The 16,529-nt window shown below is 50.9% G+C and overlaps 1 protein-coding gene across 1 annotated transcript in view; it reads right to left on the bottom strand.

The window, feature by feature from the left end:
* Itga11 (integrin subunit alpha 11) overlaps positions 1-16,529 on the bottom strand; it is a 78,908-nt gene that overhangs the window by 41,411 nt on the left and 20,968 nt on the right. The window contains exons 3-5 of the mRNA XM_035444221.1: positions 6,037-6,137; positions 2,886-2,977; positions 1,977-2,091 (exon numbers count right to left, since the gene is read on the bottom strand). Coding sequence (XP_035300112.1) covers positions 1,977-2,091; positions 2,886-2,977; positions 6,037-6,137 — 308 coding nt within the window. The remainder of the gene's footprint in view (positions 1-1,976; positions 2,092-2,885; positions 2,978-6,036; positions 6,138-16,529) is intronic.

The following is a 16,529-nucleotide window of genomic DNA, read 5'->3' as shown; positions in this document are numbered from 1 at the left end:
GCAGACATCAACCTTGGGGTGTCTGTCCTTCTCAACAGCCAGCCACTTTGTGTTTTTGAAATAGTCTATCACTGAGAAATGAGATCTATTACTTTGATTTCTCTTTTAATTTCACTGTTTTTGAAAAGACAGCTTGTGAAGAGGGGTGGAGAGACGGCTCAGTGCTTAAGAACACTTGTTGCTGTTGCAGAGGATCCGGGTTCAGGTCCAAGTACTCTCATACTAGCTTACACCATCTGTAACTCCAATTCTAGGGGATTCAACACCATCTTCTGGCTTCTAGGGGCACCAGGTATGTATATGTACACATACCTGCATGCAGGCAAAATAGTCATACATATAGAATAAAAGTAAACAAATGTTTCTGGGTGTGGTGGCTCAAGCATAAGCCTTTAATCCCAGCACTTGGGAGGCAGAGGCAAGTGGGTTCAAGACCAGCCTGGTCTTCATAGTGAATTCTAGGATAGTCAGGGATACGTAAAGAGACCCTGCCTCAAAAACAAAACAAAACAAAACAAAAACAACAACAACACCCAAACCAAACAAACACAAACAAACAAACAAAAACAAAAAAGTCACTCACTCACTCAATCAACTGATGAATCTAATAAATAAAAATTTAAAAATATACCTTGGAAAGCACCTGCTTATGGGTTTGTGGCCTTTGTGTGTGTGTGTGTGTGTGTGTGTGTGTGTGTGTGTCTGTGTGTGTTATGTGTATGCACATGTATGGGTATGTGTCGACAACAGGTGTGTTTTTCAATCTCTCTCCACCTTATCTTTTGAGGCAGGGTCTCTCACTGAACTAGGAGCACTCTGATTTGGCTAGACTGACTTGGCTAGTCAGCCCCAGGGAGCCTCCTGTTCCTGCCTCCCCTGTGCTGGGATGACAGGCACATGACACCAAGTCCAGCGTTTGATGTGGTGCTGGACCTCAAGTTTGCACAGCAAGCACTTTGCTGGCCGAACTGTCTCCCCAGTCTTACTTAGGTCTGTGGTTCTTAAACATGGCAGTCCCCCTCCTCAGCCTTCCCCAAGCTCCCCTTAGTTAGAAACTACATAAAGGGCAGCTGCATTTGCAGAGTCCTCAGGGAGTGATGCCCTGGGCCAGGGCAGGAGGGTTCCACCACAGCCAGAAGCAGACAGCAATGTTAGGGCTGTGATGCTCCGCCCACTGAGAAACTCCATGGTGCCCTGGAGCTGCTTGGGACACTATGAATGGACCCCATGCCTCCCCACCCCACAGGTGACAGCTCTCTAGCCTGACTAGACAGTGTTTCTCCCCTCCCCTCCCCCAGCAGTGGGTGTTGAGGGGAGGCTGCCTGAGCCAGAGGTGCTAATCCCCTCGCCCTCCATAAACAGGCAACAGCTGCATGTTGAGGGTATTTAGCCCAGAGGAAATGGTGAGGCTCAGAGCCAAGAAGTCTAGGCTTCTAGCTCCCCAAGTTTGCTTGGAGGGAGGGGGAGGTTTTGTGTCCATGAGGCTCTGGGCATGCTGCCCAGGAGCTCTGACTTGGTGTAACCATCACCAGGTTATTTCTGTTCTCCTTGGCTCTTCACTCATGGGCTTCTCCACTGCGTGATGTCAAGAAACACCATTTACACTGTAGTCTAAATGGGTGATGCTCCAGCCTGGCCTGTTATACATGGTGGCCTGGCAACCTCCTCCAAGCTCAAGATTCTACAGGGAACTTACATGGATGCCAAAATTGTTTTCATAAATTTAACTAATTTGTTACCAACTGTCACTGTGGGTGAGGGCGGCCTGGGATAAGGAGCATTCAAGGGTCAGCTAGAAGGGATTCCTCTGCCCAGCTAGGAGAAGTGACTCCTCCTCTCAGATCTCCCAGAGGGCTGAAGCAGTCACAGAACCCGCATGCTGCTCTGTAGGTACAAGGTAGCCCCCGAGCAGAGCCCACACCTCCTCCCTCGACTGGCCCAGCATAGCTGGAGTCTCCAGGGTAGAAGGTACTCACTCTGAAGTGCTGGGGCTACTGTCTTGGAGAACCTGAAGTTCGAGTTGACTTTTGAGCACATGCCAGTGGTGTAGTAGGAGCTTCCGCATTCATGAGACCAGAGAGGGCTGCAGGCCTGCAAAGCAACACAGCATAGAGCCCAGCCACAGGGTTTCAGACAGGACTCAGCCTCAGCCTTCAGGACCCAAGACAGCCGTCTTTATGAGTACTGGCCTTTCTAGTGTGGAGGTCTCCGAGTCTCACTGAAGTTTCTTGTGCTTCAGTGCCCTTGACTTCAGGTGCAATGGGGAACAGTGGAACCTGAATCCCTGTCCCATTCTCCACTGTGTAATCTGGGGTGGTGACTTCCTCCTCTACTTGCCCACTCCATCTACTCCATGGAGTCTGAGGAAAACTTTTATCTGCAGGAGTGGACCTTCCAAGAGTCACTAGGCTGGCTCTTGTCTGCGAAGGCCCTCACTGGGCAAATTTCCAGGGTTGGGGCCTAATGACACTTTACCAAGAGCAGAAGAAAAAGAATGCCTCTGCTCCATGGATTTTGCTGCCAAAACCACCGTGTCAGGCTCTTGGCCAAGGGCCAAAGATGAGTTTCTCTGGGAGGCAAGGCCACTGAGAAGGGGGAGCACAGCTCCTGTGTCACTCCCCGGGCAAGGACACAAAAAGCTCAATCCTTTTACCTTCCTGCACTGTCCACTGAAACGAAGGGCCCAGTCATCAGAAAGACCCACACCCATGTAGGATCTGCCCCTGTTGGTCTGCAGGGATGGGCCATCTGGAAGGTGGAAGGGACATGCACACAAGGGGTGTGCTGAAGCACTGTGAGGGTGTTTGGCTGGGTCTCGCCACACCTGGTCAGTGGGTCTGTGCAGGGGGGAAGGCTGGGGATGGCAGCGGGACTGGTGATCTTACCAGGAAGCTGTTGTCCTTGGGGTTGGTGGCTAGGCTCAGGCCGAGGCGCATGTTGTCCTTCCTCTCAGACACATTGGACAGAGTGACCCTGCCTGGAGCAGAAGAGAGATCCTCAGTCTATACCCACTTCTGCTTGCCCTCTGCCCAGAGCCTGCTGCCCCTGGTTGCTTGAGGTGAGCCCATGGCCCTCGCTCGACTGGAGGGCAGCACCAGTCTTCCTTAGAATGTGTCTTTATTCCTTCCCCACTTTCTAGGAAATGAACACACTGAAGATCATAGACTCCTAGTAACTGCCCAAGGCCACACAGCAAGCCTACAGCGCAGCCTTCACCTCCTCGTCCAGAGCCTTCTCTAGCCAGCTAACTGCACTCTAGACATACCGCAGTGCCTGTAGAGGTGGCTTTCTCTGTACAGGGAGCCCCACCCCCTTCCTGGCAACACATACCATCTGAGGTTCAGTCATTCAGCACCCATTGTATACCCAAGTGCTCACCTGCCATGTGCTGAGGGTCTCTCACAGGGAGCAGCCCCCTGTAGCTGGTGGCTTCAGCCAGCTGTGGTGGGGACAGATGGTTCTGTGGCAGTACAGAAACCACAGGACAAGGACACAATGAAAGTTCTCTAGATCATCCTTTCAGGACACAGAAGGGATGGAAAAGAGCTTGGAATCCCCAGAAGCAAAATGTGTGTGCATGCATGTGTGCATGTGTATATGTGTGGGTGTGTGTGCATGCTTGTGTGCACGTGTATATGTGTGGGTGTGGATGCATGCACGTGTGCATGTGTATATGTGTGGTTGCGTTCACCCGTGCATGTGTATGTGTGTGTGGGCGTGTGCACACATACTTGGAAGACAAGGAGTGGGAGAGGCTGATGCATGTTGGTCCTAAGCTGCTGTCGAGAGACCCGTGTTCTCTGCTGTGGGCTTTGAGAGTCTGCAACCCCAGAGAGTCTGCACTGTGCTGTATTGGAGACTGACGTCTGACAAGTGGCCTGACTTCCAGAGCATTGATCAGCAGGGCTGAAGGCAGGCCAGGGCCAGGGCCAGAACAACAGGGGTGACCATGGCAGCTATACTGCAGCACAGACTGTCCTGGGGTGGAGGCGGATATCAGGTCCTTTCCCCCTCCTGCTTCTTTTAGGTGTTTGTGGGTTTTTGTTTTTGTTTATTTTATTTATTTATTTTGGGGTAGGGTCTCATATAGCCCAGGTTGGCCCATAGATTACTATGTAGCCAAGGACGGCCTTGTACCTCTGGTCTTTCTGCCTCTGTCTCATAAGGGCTAGGATTACAGATGCAACACCTCAGCTATTAGATGCTGGAGGTGGAAGCCAGGGCTTTGTGCACACTATGCAAGCACTGCAGAGAGCCACATTCCCAGCTCGCTACTCAGTGCTCTTTAGAGTGAAGAGCAGATCCAGAGTGTGATCTACCCAGAGTAGATCCTGGGGCCATCAAGTTCTTTACTTAACACCTGAAAAAAACCAAGGCACAAAGATGGATGGAAGCTTCCCAAGGACACACTTTGGGAACTGTACAGCTGGGAGGTGAAGCCCTCTGTGACCTGTTTCGGTAGCCTGTGCTTCAGGAAGGGGATGATGGGAGCACGTAAGCCACCAACCAGACTCCCTTCTGCTGTGCTCACTGAAGCTTAGGCCCCAGAAGTTCTGGGGTTTGAATTCTTCACCCAGGTAGTTCCTGGGAGTCTCTAGCATCATATAACAGACAACTGGTGACCTGGGAATTCAACTTCTTTGGAATTTCTCTTGGACGGTGGCCCTTCCCTCCATCTGTTTATCTCTATAACTACAGCCATCTCCTCTGTGGGCAGACTGCCCTGCCTGGCCCCTCCTCCTTGGATCCTCATGTGAGTTTCTAGGGCAGGGGCACCCTGTTGGAGAAGGAGAAAAAGATCTGGGAAGGCCAATCTTCCAGGAAAGGCCCTAGAATTGTGGCTTTGTGGCCCACTCAGGATTTTTGTCCCTTCTGTGGGCAGAACAAGCTCAACCACTATCTGTCTGCCCTTTAGGACAAGATGGAAGTGTTTAGTGGAGTGGTGTGTGTGTGTGTGTGTGTGTGTGTGTGTGTGTGTGTGTGTGTTCAGCATCTCCCCAGCTCTAGCACAGGCTGGAAAGTACTTCCATGGGGAAAACCTTTGATTTGGGCATGTAGCTGCACGGCGGTTGCAGAGTGGCCATGTTGAGTAGCTTGGAATCCTAGCCTACTGCTTACTAACCAGGTGGTCCTGGGCTTGTCCTCTTGCCTCCTCGTTCTATCACTGACACATCTGTTGGATGGTCCACTCTCACTCTGTGTGGTGGGAATTGAGTGAACAGAAATGCCTAGATGGGTGTGGCCAGGCCTATCTCCCAGGTGCACACTGCCGAAAACACACAGACAGAGCTAGCTGCTGACACTCCTGTTTCAAAATCAGAAACATGAACACATATGTTCTGTGGAGCCTGAAAACCCTGAGCATATGGGTGCTGGATGAGTTAGGAACATGTGCAGAGCGGGACACTGGAGGCCTGAGGCCTGAGGCCTGCACAGCGGTTTCAGGTCAGCCATAAATCCAGGTCAGCCCCTGTAGAATGGCAAGCCATTTGACTGAGTGAAAGATGCCTCATCTCTTAGGCTCCAGGTTGTTCCTCCGTCTCTGTCTCTATCTCCCTATTTCTCTGTGTATGTGGAGGTCTGGTCAGAGCACAGCCTTGGGTGTCTTCCCTCAGGCACTGCCTATCTTTGTTTGAGACAGGTCTTTCTCCTGCCCCGAACTTGCCAAATATGCTAGGCTAGCTATCGAGTGAGCTCCGACAACATGCCTGTCCCAGCCTCCCTGTCATGGGGATGAGTACCACCATGCCAGGCTTTTTTTTTTTTTTTTGATGTAGGTTTTAGAGTTTGAACTCAGGTCCTCATGCTTGCAAGGCAAGTCCTTTACTGACTGAGCCGTCACCTCAGCCTAGCTTCCTCATGTGCAGTGTGAGCATAGCAATACACCTCACAGGACAGCTAGAAGGTGACAGGTGACTGTAACGGTAGACATCTGTCAGTCTGCACGGTATGTAACATGGGCTGAGAGGAACCATGTGACTATGAACATGGGTGTATGCCTGAGTGGCTGTCAGGAAGAGGTCAGGGGCTGCTTACCCAGGTTGAGCTTGGTGCAGTTGCCCTGGGTTACTGGACACTTGTACACGTCTCCTGTCTTCTGATGGCCATTGGTTTCTAGTGGGGCACCCACAACCAACCTGTGAAGGGAAAGAAGAGGAGCCAAGTGGTTGGGGAGGCATTCCTTCCCTCAGAGGCTGGCCTTGGTGGTGGTAGGAGAGGAGGAAAGGGGTGGAGGACTTCCCTGATGAGGGAATCTGGGCTTTCAGTACCAAGTTGGGGCAACTGGTGCCAGGTCTGGGGATACAGAGGTGAAAACCTGCAGCATCCATGGGGGGGTGAAGCATGGGAGAAACTGAGGGAGTGATGGTGGCTGCAGGGCAGAGGAGCCTCAGGAGCCCATTCCATCTCATGGGGAAGTCCTTTGGCTTGCTCAGTGTGGGTCAGGGTTGTTGCTCAAGGACCATTAAATCTGATTTAGGTGATGGTCAAGGCAGGCCAGGGAAGCCGCCTACCTGTGCCTATCTGTTGTTATGTGGAGGAAGATGGAAACAAGGCAAAGCTCCAGTTTGAGATAATCTTAAATGATCCTGGTGGCCCTAGGACCAATGAAGGTGCTTTATGAGGGACACATAGAGGAGAGACACGGGAAGCAGAGGAAGCTAGGCCATCCAAGACGCTATTGCCACAAGCCAGGGGACACCAGGTGCCCCTGGCATCTAGAAGGATTAAGGAAAGAGTCTGCCCCAGAGCCAGGCAGGAGGCAGCATGTCCCCATGTCTGTGGGAGACCCTGTTCCTACTGCTGAAGCCACCTCGTTTGTGGGTCTCTGCAGCCTCCCACCCCACAGGAAGAGCACACCTTGCTCACTAACACACATCCCCAGGGAAGTGAGCCACACACAGTGCGGAGAGGGAAAGCTTGTGATGGTGGGGACATACACATACAAACTGTTAGAATAGCATCCCCTGTGGGCAATGAATTCCACCTGGACTTGATGGCCCCAAGGGAGTCCAGATGTGCATTCTTAGCCTTTATGTCTCATTCCCAGCCCCTAAGGGGGCAGTATTATCTCAGGAGGCCACAGGAGCCTATGACCTGAGGTGAAGCCTAGATAGCCACCTGCCCATCTGTTAGTGTGTAGTGTTCTGGTACACCTGGAGCCCTCTGGGCCTTGGGCACCTGTACAACTCCTTGCTCAAAGATGTACAGCTAATAGTAAGCTAAGAACAATGCTCTCTGAGCTGGGGAAATGGCTCAGTCGGTAAGAGCTTACTGTGTAAGCAGGAGGATCCAGGTTTGATATCCAGAACCTAAAATTAAAAGGTCAAGAATGACAGTGTATTCTTGTAACCTTAGCACTGGGGTGGGGTGATGGAGATGGATGGATCTCAGGGGCTCAGTGGCCAGGGAGTCTAGTCTCCACAAAGCAATATAGATGGTGCCTGGAGAAAGCACCAGGGTTGATCTCTGGCCTCTACACATATGCATGAGTGCTCAAATACCCATACATAGGAGTGTATACACACACACACACACACACACACACACACACACACACACACACACACACACGCACACACACCAACCCTTTCTGGGAATAGTGTGTTGTCATGGGATGGGTACCCCAGTTCACCACAGTGAAGCTGACAGGCCCCAAGAACTGCAGAATATACAAGAGTAGGCTAGAGGAGACAGGCAGGAGCTCTCCTGACCCTGTACATGCAGCAGCTACCCACCACTCTGCCTCTGGGGCTCTGACTACACAGGACAGAGGCGGCTCCTCATGGCCAATGTTCCACCTCCAGGCTGACAGACAAGGATGCCAGGCTGAAGGGGGCTTGACAGAGCTTTGTTAGAAAGGAAATGTCTGTGAAATAAGAGTCATGGTTTCTCCTCAGGGAGCCAGATAATGACAGCCTCTAAATATAGCCTCTTATTAGGTGTGCCTATGTCTGACTGGCAGGGGTTAATTGGGCCTATAAAATCTCTTTGTCTAGACAACTTTTGGCTACTTAATTCTGGGACAGATTGCATAGGCAATGCGGCTCCATTCTCTCAGAGAGAGGGAGGAGGGTGAGGGTTTTTAGATGAGTGCTGAAACGTCAAGAAAGATCTGCTGTAGTGTGTTCTAGACTAGGGCAACCACCACCATCTTCTAGGACACCCCCTCCATATGTCTTCTAGAACTCACAACCAACCTGCCCTGGGTGGGCTCCTCATTGCCCTTCCCACTTCTAAGTGGAACACGGAGGTCCAGGGCTACTTGGAGGGTCCTGGCAGTAGATGGGGACTTAGTTGAGAATCCCAGAGCTGGGTCTCCATCCTGGTCCTGTTACCAGTTTACTGCTTGGTCTAGAGAAATTTAACCAGCCAAACCTCTGTTTTCCTGGCTGTGAAATGGAGCTAACCATTGTAGGGAGTCACCCTAGCCCCGCCCAATAGTCCTGGGGCAGGTACCAGGTGGATCCGGGGACTCGCCCAGAAAGAAGGGCGTGGTGAAGGAAAGCCGTGGTGACTTAAGGGAGCTTCTTAAGGGGCTGCACGTGGGGACCCGGGGCCCTTTTGTTCTGGCCGCGCTGGCTGGGTTCTATAACCTAGCTCTGGCCTGTGTTTTACCTTGGTGTATTCTGGAATAAAGAGACATTAATCTTACAAACCATTGCTGCATTGCTAACCTCTCACTGTCTCACTAATGCTAAGAGACACTGAGATGCAGAAGGGGGACTGTATCTGGGTAAACTGTGCATAAAGATTGGTGGCCACTAGCAGTTGGTCGTGTGTCCTGGCAGTGGCGAAGATGGAGCAAAATGGCAACAAATCCATTAAGTCCTCGCAAACAAATCTGCATCAAGACTGGCTTTGTGCTTCTCAAAGAACAAGAGTGGTCCCTGGCACTTTCTGGGGAGCAGGGCAGGCTTTATTGTCCCCATAATACAGATGCAGAAATGGAGGCCCTGAGAGGGAAGCTGATGGGCACTCAGTTTGTGTTAGGATTAGGACTAGTGGACTTGTGGGACAGTTTCCTCTGCAGTGCTCCAAACGCCTCTGCCAGAGAGGGAGACTGGGCCACCTCCCCTCCCTGCCGAGTCTGGGCATGACGTGTGCCTGGTGGGGTTGAGGTTTGGAGGGAATGATTCAGGCTTGCTTTGAGGGGCTAACTGCTGAAGCTCTGGGGAAAGGTCCACGTCATCACCAAAAACAGCCAAATTGCTCGTGGGGTCTGGCAGCCCCTCCACCCCCTGTGGCCTCAGCTTTATATAGCTATATGCAGCCTCGAAGCTTGAGGGGCCCTTTGGGCTGGATACTCAATACCTTCTGGTATGGGCATCAGACGGCACGGGAAACCAAAAGGTTGTGGCAAACATGGGCCTTCCATGGCTGAGGGCTGTGCGTCACCAGCTGTGGGCTCCCAGCATTCTTCCTAGGGAAGTGATGGCTGGAGTGCTTTGGCCTGGAGGGGAGCTGGCATCCAGCATTGTAGCTGTGAGCCTGTGGGAGCACCTTCCCCTGGTGGCTGCCTATAACTAGGGCTGTGCTAAGGGAGAAGTCCACCTATGGACAGCTTGGGCTCCTGGCTCCCAGCAGGACATTGTGTGATTGTGTGTGTGTGTGTGTGTGTGTGTGTGTGTGGCCGTAGCCCTCCTCCTGACATCCCACCTCATAGCCTCTCCCTGGAGACCCTACAGGGATGCATTCTTACATCCATTTAGTTCAGGCTGTGGATGTAGCTTCTTTGTCAGAGCACTTGCCTTGCAGACTGTGATCACCTGATTGTGGTCTCCAGAAACTCTCAAGCACACCCACCCAACCCTGTCACAAAGAAAGGCATGGCGATATGTGTTTGTAACCCCATGACTTGGAAGGCAGAGACAGGTGAATGGATCCTTGAGGCTCACTGGTCAGCCCATCTTAGCCTGTTTGGCAAGCTCCAGGCCAGTGTGAGACCCTGTTTAAAGAAGACAAGATGCACGGTGGCTGAGGAACAAAAGCTGAGGTTGTCCTCTGGCTTTCATACGCATGAGCACATGCAAGTGCATACACTCCACCACATTACTGTGCTGTGAGAAACATGGAAATGAGGAGCAGATTCCTGCTCCCGGCTCAGGTGGTGGATAGACCATTAACATCATATACACTATTTCTGTTTTTTTTTTTTTTTTAATTACCTCTGTGTGCCTCTGTGTGTTTGTGTGCCACGATGCATGTATGGAGGTCAGAGGACAGCTTGTAGAGTTGGTTTTCTCCTTTTCTCATGTGGGTTCCAGGGATCAAACTCAGGTTATCAGGCTTTATGGCAAGCACTCTTACCTACTGGGCCATCTCACCTGCCCTCTTCTGTTGTTTAACTGAGCACCTGGAACTATCCCCCAGCTAGTCTCAGGAGAATAGAAACTCTTTTGTTTTATGTATGTCCTACTTACAACAGCCCCTTGAGAGGGAACCCTGCACTCCAGATGTTTCTAGGTACCTGGTAATGGGTATTAAGGCCACGGGAGCTGGAGGAAAACTTATAGTCTTGGAGGAAGCATCCAGAATCCAGAGCAAGGACAAACTGGGTGCCAGGTACAGGTACAAAGCTATATTAGGACCCAGTGTCCTGCCTCTGGGCCTCACTCAAGTCAAGGAGGGTAGAAAGCTGGTGGGCAGGGGCCAGGCTCTAAGTGCAGCCAGGTCTTTTATTGCCTGTGTCTGCCAAGGCAGGTGTGAGCAGCTCAGCTCCCACACAGATGTTGGAAGCCAGAGCCCGTGAGCACTAGTGGCTATTGGGTGTCCAGGAAGTCAGACAAGAAATTCCAACAGAGGGGCTGGCCTCTGCAGGGGATCCTGAGTCCAGGGCTGGTAGGAACTGCTTACGAAGAGAAGACTGTAGGTTCAGTTCCCTCTCTGACCATGGTAGTACCTCTCAATAATACTTGCACCTTATATCTCAGGAACCCCAATAATCAATGAAGACCCAATCTATTTTAATGAGTCATGTGTACACAATGTATGGACACATGGTTTTGGTTATGAAGTCAGTTGTACACATTAGAAGCCTGTTTAGAGGCAGTTTCAGAGCCAGGACTCCAAGTTCAGTGTTCCTTCCCCACTGTGAAAACTTAACAAACTCAGAGTGGCCACAGGGCTGCCCTCCATAAAGCCAATGGACCCATTTCTCCTGGCTTCTCTCCCCTCTGGACACATTCCTTCATCATTTGGTCTTTTCTCCACGACTTTGGACTTCAAAACCACACCTGGCTATCTGTCCCCTCTTCCTTTCTTGCCTTCACTTTCCCTTCTGACATCAGACAGAGGCATGGTGTGTGCAGAGCTCATCAATCTACAGAATGAAAGAGAGTCCTCCTTCAGTGAGGCGCTCCCCCCTCCACACCCTTCATGGAAAATGTAATCTCCTCCAGCCAGTGTGAGCCCGGTGGCTAATGTGTTCAAGATGGGGCCTGGGAAGTGCTGAGCATAGCAGGCAGAGCGCTTGTGGCATGAGGGCTCAGGGCTGCAGGGCTCTTGTGTGTGTGTGTGTGTGTGTGTGTGTGTGTGTGTGTGTGTGTGTGTTGGTCTGTGTGTCCTTGCGCATGCACAGTAAAGCCTACCCTGGGCCGTCAGAAGAGCACAGTCAGCACTGTGGTTCCTGTCCGGCCAGCAGCAGCAGCAGCAGCAGCAGCAGAAGCAGCAGCAGCATCAGCAGCAGCAGCAGCAACAACAGGGGTTGTGCCCACCTTAGCCCAGACATCTGGCAAAGCCTGGACTCCTAGCAGCTGGGAAAATGAATTAGTTCACTCTTTGCTAGCATTTCCCTTACTCTCCCTGATTCCAGAAAACTCTCGTAAGAGATCAGAATCCTCTGTGTGTGTCTTAAACAAACACATCTACTGTGTGAGTTAATGTTAGGTATCAATGTGACTGGCACAGGGAGCTCAGACATTTGGTCAAACACTACCCAGGTGTTCCCGTGAGGGTGTTCTTGTACATGATAAACAATTAAATCTCTAGACTGAGTAGAGCAGACTGTCTTCTAGGACATGGGTGGGCCTTGTTCAGTCTGGTGAAGGCCTGGTAAGAGTGGTAGGGTGTCCCAACTAAAAGAATTCTTCCTGCTGGAGTGCCTTTGACTTTGATGCACCAAATCGAAGGGTCCTTCAATAGGCCTCTGGTTGGAAAGAAGGGATGGGTCCGACAGCAGGCAGTGGCCACTCAGTAGTGATTATCAAACTGGGTCCCAGACCCCAAGTAGCATGCATGAGTCCCCTCAGGAACTCTTTGGGATGTGAAGTGTCTTAGGTCCAAGCCCAGACAGCTACAGAGTCAGGTACTGGAGATGAGGCCCAGCCTCTGTGTTTCCCCAGTGCCCTTGAATGTGCCCTTGAATCTGAGGACTGTAGGGTGCTTTCATGGGAGAGTAGAATTGGTGGCTTCTCTAGATGCAAAGGGCTAAGTCCCTGTTCCCTTCCCTCATCTGCCCTAGCCTCTGAGGCTCACTAGTGCTACGCTGCTGCTGGCCTCTGTGCCTCATTCCCTTGGTCACCCATCATTTAGGGTCTTCTCCAAGGTCGTCTTCTCTGCCACCTGTCTCAACCTGCCTCCTCCTCCTTGCACTTTGTCCAAACTGGCACTCTATTCTTTTGAAGTGGAATCACTATATAGGCCAGGCTGACCTGGAATTTGTGATCCTCTGGTCTCAGCATGGATTACATGTGTGTGCTGTTTTCTTTACACACTTTTTTTTAACTGTCTATGACCCTTTAGATGATGTCCTTAATTGTCCAACAGCCTTGACAGACAGTTTTCAAGTAGAGATTGGAAGATGACTTGGAGTCAGTTTTCTCTTCTACCATGTGGGCTCCAGGGATGGAACTCAGGTCGTCAGCTTGGTGCCCACTAAGCCATCTCATTCCTGCACCCAAATCCTCCTTTATCTAGCCTGAACAGTAGCACTAATTTATTTTTAAAAGAACGATTCCATGCCAGGCAGTGGTGGCGCACACCTTTGATCCCAGCACCTGGGAGGCAGAGACCTGAGGATCTCTGTGAGTTTGAGACTAGCCTGGTCTACAAGAGCTAGTTCCAGGACAGCCTCCAAAGCCACAGAGAAACCCTGCCTTGAACCCCCCCCCCAAAGAATGATTCCATTCTGTTTAGATTACAAAGGGAATCCATGTTTATTGAGCAGACTTCATACCTCAGATTCTGTGGGAACTGAAACCAGAAAGGCCCTGGCTTCCTTTTGAACCCAGTCAGCACCTGCAGAATGTCCAGGGATGTGAGGAGGATGGGAAAAATGGAATCTGTTCACCTGTGTGGCTCTCCTTCCACTTGGAGGCTTGAGGCTCTCCTTTCACTTGAAGCCTTACATATGGACATCTTTCCATATCAATTTATGTCAATGATCCCATTAGGCCCTGAGGTGGGCCTTGCTCCAGCCCTTCCTGGATATGCTCTTTCCTGTGGAATGGGAAGTCCTAGGGTGATGGGGACAGGACCCAGAGTCCATGTCTCTTGCCAACATTCTCTGAGAGCCTGGGCCTCCTCTCTGGGTCTCTCTCTATGTGCACAGAAGTCAGAGGTCAACTTCCAGGTGCCATCCACTTTGTTTTCTTTTGAGACAGGGTCTCTCACTGAGACCTGGAGCTTGCCAATTAGGCTAGGCTGACTGGCCAGGGAACCCACCTGTCTGTCTTCCCCAGCACTGAGATTGCAAACATGCATCACAATGACCCAGATCTAAGAATCAAACAGATCCTCATGGCAAGCACTTTACCAATTCATCCTTCTCCATCCCACTACCCCGGAATCTTTCTGATGAAGTACCATATTGCTAAAGTTGGTAGCTAAGCAGTTTGCCAGGGTGTAAACAGAGGGTGTGTGTGGCCCCTGAAGACCCGCTGGAGAAGGAGAGTGGGTCAGGAGAAAGTGTTAGCTGAGGCCAAAATCTTCTTTTGCTACCCTGCTAGTGGTCTCTCAGCCTTGAGGGGAGCATCTAATATAGATGGAGAATACAGTCCAGCCCAGGTCTTCATGGTGGTTAACTGTGGCTACATTTTCATATTGGTGGTACATCCGCTGATAGATGCTCAAGGAAAGTTTCTATTGAATGGGCTGTTGCCAATACTAATAATCAATGCAGGAGCTTTAATGTCCCAACAGCATGGTAGACACAACACCAGTAGAATTGAGGGCACTGTGAGGGCTGGCTATGGAGGTGGCCCTTTGTATCTTGGTGCCTTCCCTTCTACTGACCTTAAGGGTCTGGCTCCCTGCCTGGGAGTTACCTCTGTATGTCCATTTTGTTTTCCTCCCCAAATCATAGAAGTGCTTAGAACAGAAGAGGGAATGAGTGAGGGAAGGCAGCTGGATGGAAGATTCTCAACCCAGCTGATGTGAAAATGAGAACCCTGCCTGCTGTCTGCCAGCTTTGTGCCACAGCAGAAGGGTGTCAGCCTCTCAGCACCCTCCCTGTCACACCCATGCAGAGCACATGTCCATTTCTCAGCATGTCATACTGTCCTCTGAGTGTGTGGTCTCCTACCCCAAGCCCTCTGACTGTTCCCATTCCACCCACTTTCCATGCCCCTTCCTCAGGAAGTCTTCCATGATACCTCAGCCAAAAGTCCTCTTAATTCCCATGATGCTTTGCTCGCACCTCTAGTATGTCTTTTCTCTTCTGTAGATAACTGGCCTCTAGGAAGCAGAGTTTTCCATCCACTTTTAAACTAGAGTTGGTCAAGCTTGGTGACTACTGAATGAATGGATGGACAGGTGGAGGAGGCACTCACACTGCTGTGCCAAGCTGAGTCCTCTTGGTTACTTGGGATAAAGCTTCCTGATGAACTTGGCTGAGCTCTCCTGGGCTGAGCTTTGCAGAGACTCCTGCCCTGAGCATCCTTTGTGTGCCCTGGGCCCTGTTTTCCTCCACAGAAAGGCTGAATGCCACATGTAAAAAACCCTTCCTTCTCTTTCCAGAAGGCTTGATAAGCCCTGGCTTATTTGTCCAAGCCACACTTGGAGAAATTTTTTTTTTTCCTTTCCATTTTGTAACAACGCCTTTCCTTTGAAATGAAACCTAAGCACTAAGGCCGTTTAGACAGATGTTTCTCAGTGGGACGTGCGGCTCTAATTTCTTGATGTGTGCAGCTCTGATGGCTCCCCAGCTACTGCCTGGTTGTCAGGAAGGGCAGCCCCTATGACGTTCCTGCTGCCCCCTGTGCAGGTACTCACTGTTAAGAGCAGTGCACAGCGTACCCCCAACAGCCCTTTTTAGGGTGTTCCTGGTCAGGGAGATGGCCAGACAAGGAAGGAAGCATGCTCACAAACCTCCAAAACCACACAGCTGGCAGAGGCTGAGCACTACAGTGTCCCTGGTGAGTCTAGCACTCTTTCCTCCAGCACACAGATCTGGGAAAGGGGAAAGGGCTTGGGGGCTACAGGACAAATATTCTATTGTTCCCAGGTCCAGCAGAGTGCTTGCTGTTAACTCTGGCCTATTCCACTTGGGCTAAACAGCCTGGGGTGAATCTCCTTCCCTCTCCAGAACTCCATTCCTCATCCGTAAATGAGGGCCTTGGATAGACTTCAGTCTGAGTAGTACCCAGGGAGCAGGCCCTGTGTGCAGGGTACTGTGAGCTTGAACAGAGGGGAGTGGAGGGTCATGCAGTAACGGGGCCTAGGTAGGGGCACAAGGGATGGCTCTTGTTTGGCCATTTGAGAATCCATCTGTGAACAGTGGCCCCTGGTAGAGGCTTGCATCATGAATAGTGTTACCTGGGGATGGAGGTCTAGGCCCTTTGGGAAGAGTAGAGTGACTTCCAGGTCATGGTATAAGTGCCAATCAGTGTGACTTTTAATGTGCCTCCCCTGGTAAAGTTGTGCCAGGATAAACCAGAGAGACTGAGACATTCCTGCCTTCCAAAGAGCTGAGGCTGTCATCCTTTCCGACCCTTCTCTCCCTACCTCACTGACAGTTCCATCCACCCCTTCTCCTTTCATAAATCCAAAGAACTCCAGTCTAAACACTTCTACATATCCAGCCATGCCCATCCTTTAAATCTTGTAAAACGACAGCATCATCTACAAAGTTGACTTTCAAGAACAGTGCAACCAAGTCACAAAACAAAACAAAAAGTCTTGGTGTTTTAATTAAGCTTATGATTTTGTCTTGGATCTCATTCACAGCTATCCTCTGTCTGTATGGACTGACAGATGCCACACTCCTCCTGATTGGGCTGTCCCCTTGTGCTTTCATGAGGCCTGTATCTCTACCATTAGTCACATACTTGGATTCAGACACTAAGGGTGCCTACCACGATAGCTCAGTCTCTGACACCACAAACCTCTCACCAAGGAGGGGATTGGTGGCCCTAGACACGCCTTGAGATGGTTAAAAGCAGAAGCCTCAGGCATCTCCTCTAGCAAGTCTGCCCTGGTGTTTGGCTGAGAAACCCAAGTGTTGGTTCCTTTGTTCTGCAGTCCACTCTGGGAGCCCTTGGCTTGTGTTTACTGGTGCTCACCAGACTTAGGAATGATGAAAACCATGTCAC

This window comes from Cricetulus griseus, chromosome 4 (assembly GCF_003668045.3).
Source record: "Cricetulus griseus strain 17A/GY chromosome 4, alternate assembly CriGri-PICRH-1.0, whole genome shotgun sequence".
NCBI classification, from domain to species: Eukaryota; Metazoa; Chordata; class Mammalia; order Rodentia; family Cricetidae; genus Cricetulus; species Cricetulus griseus.
Note: the sequence above shows the minus strand (reverse complement) of the source record. Positions and strands in the feature narration are given on the sequence as shown.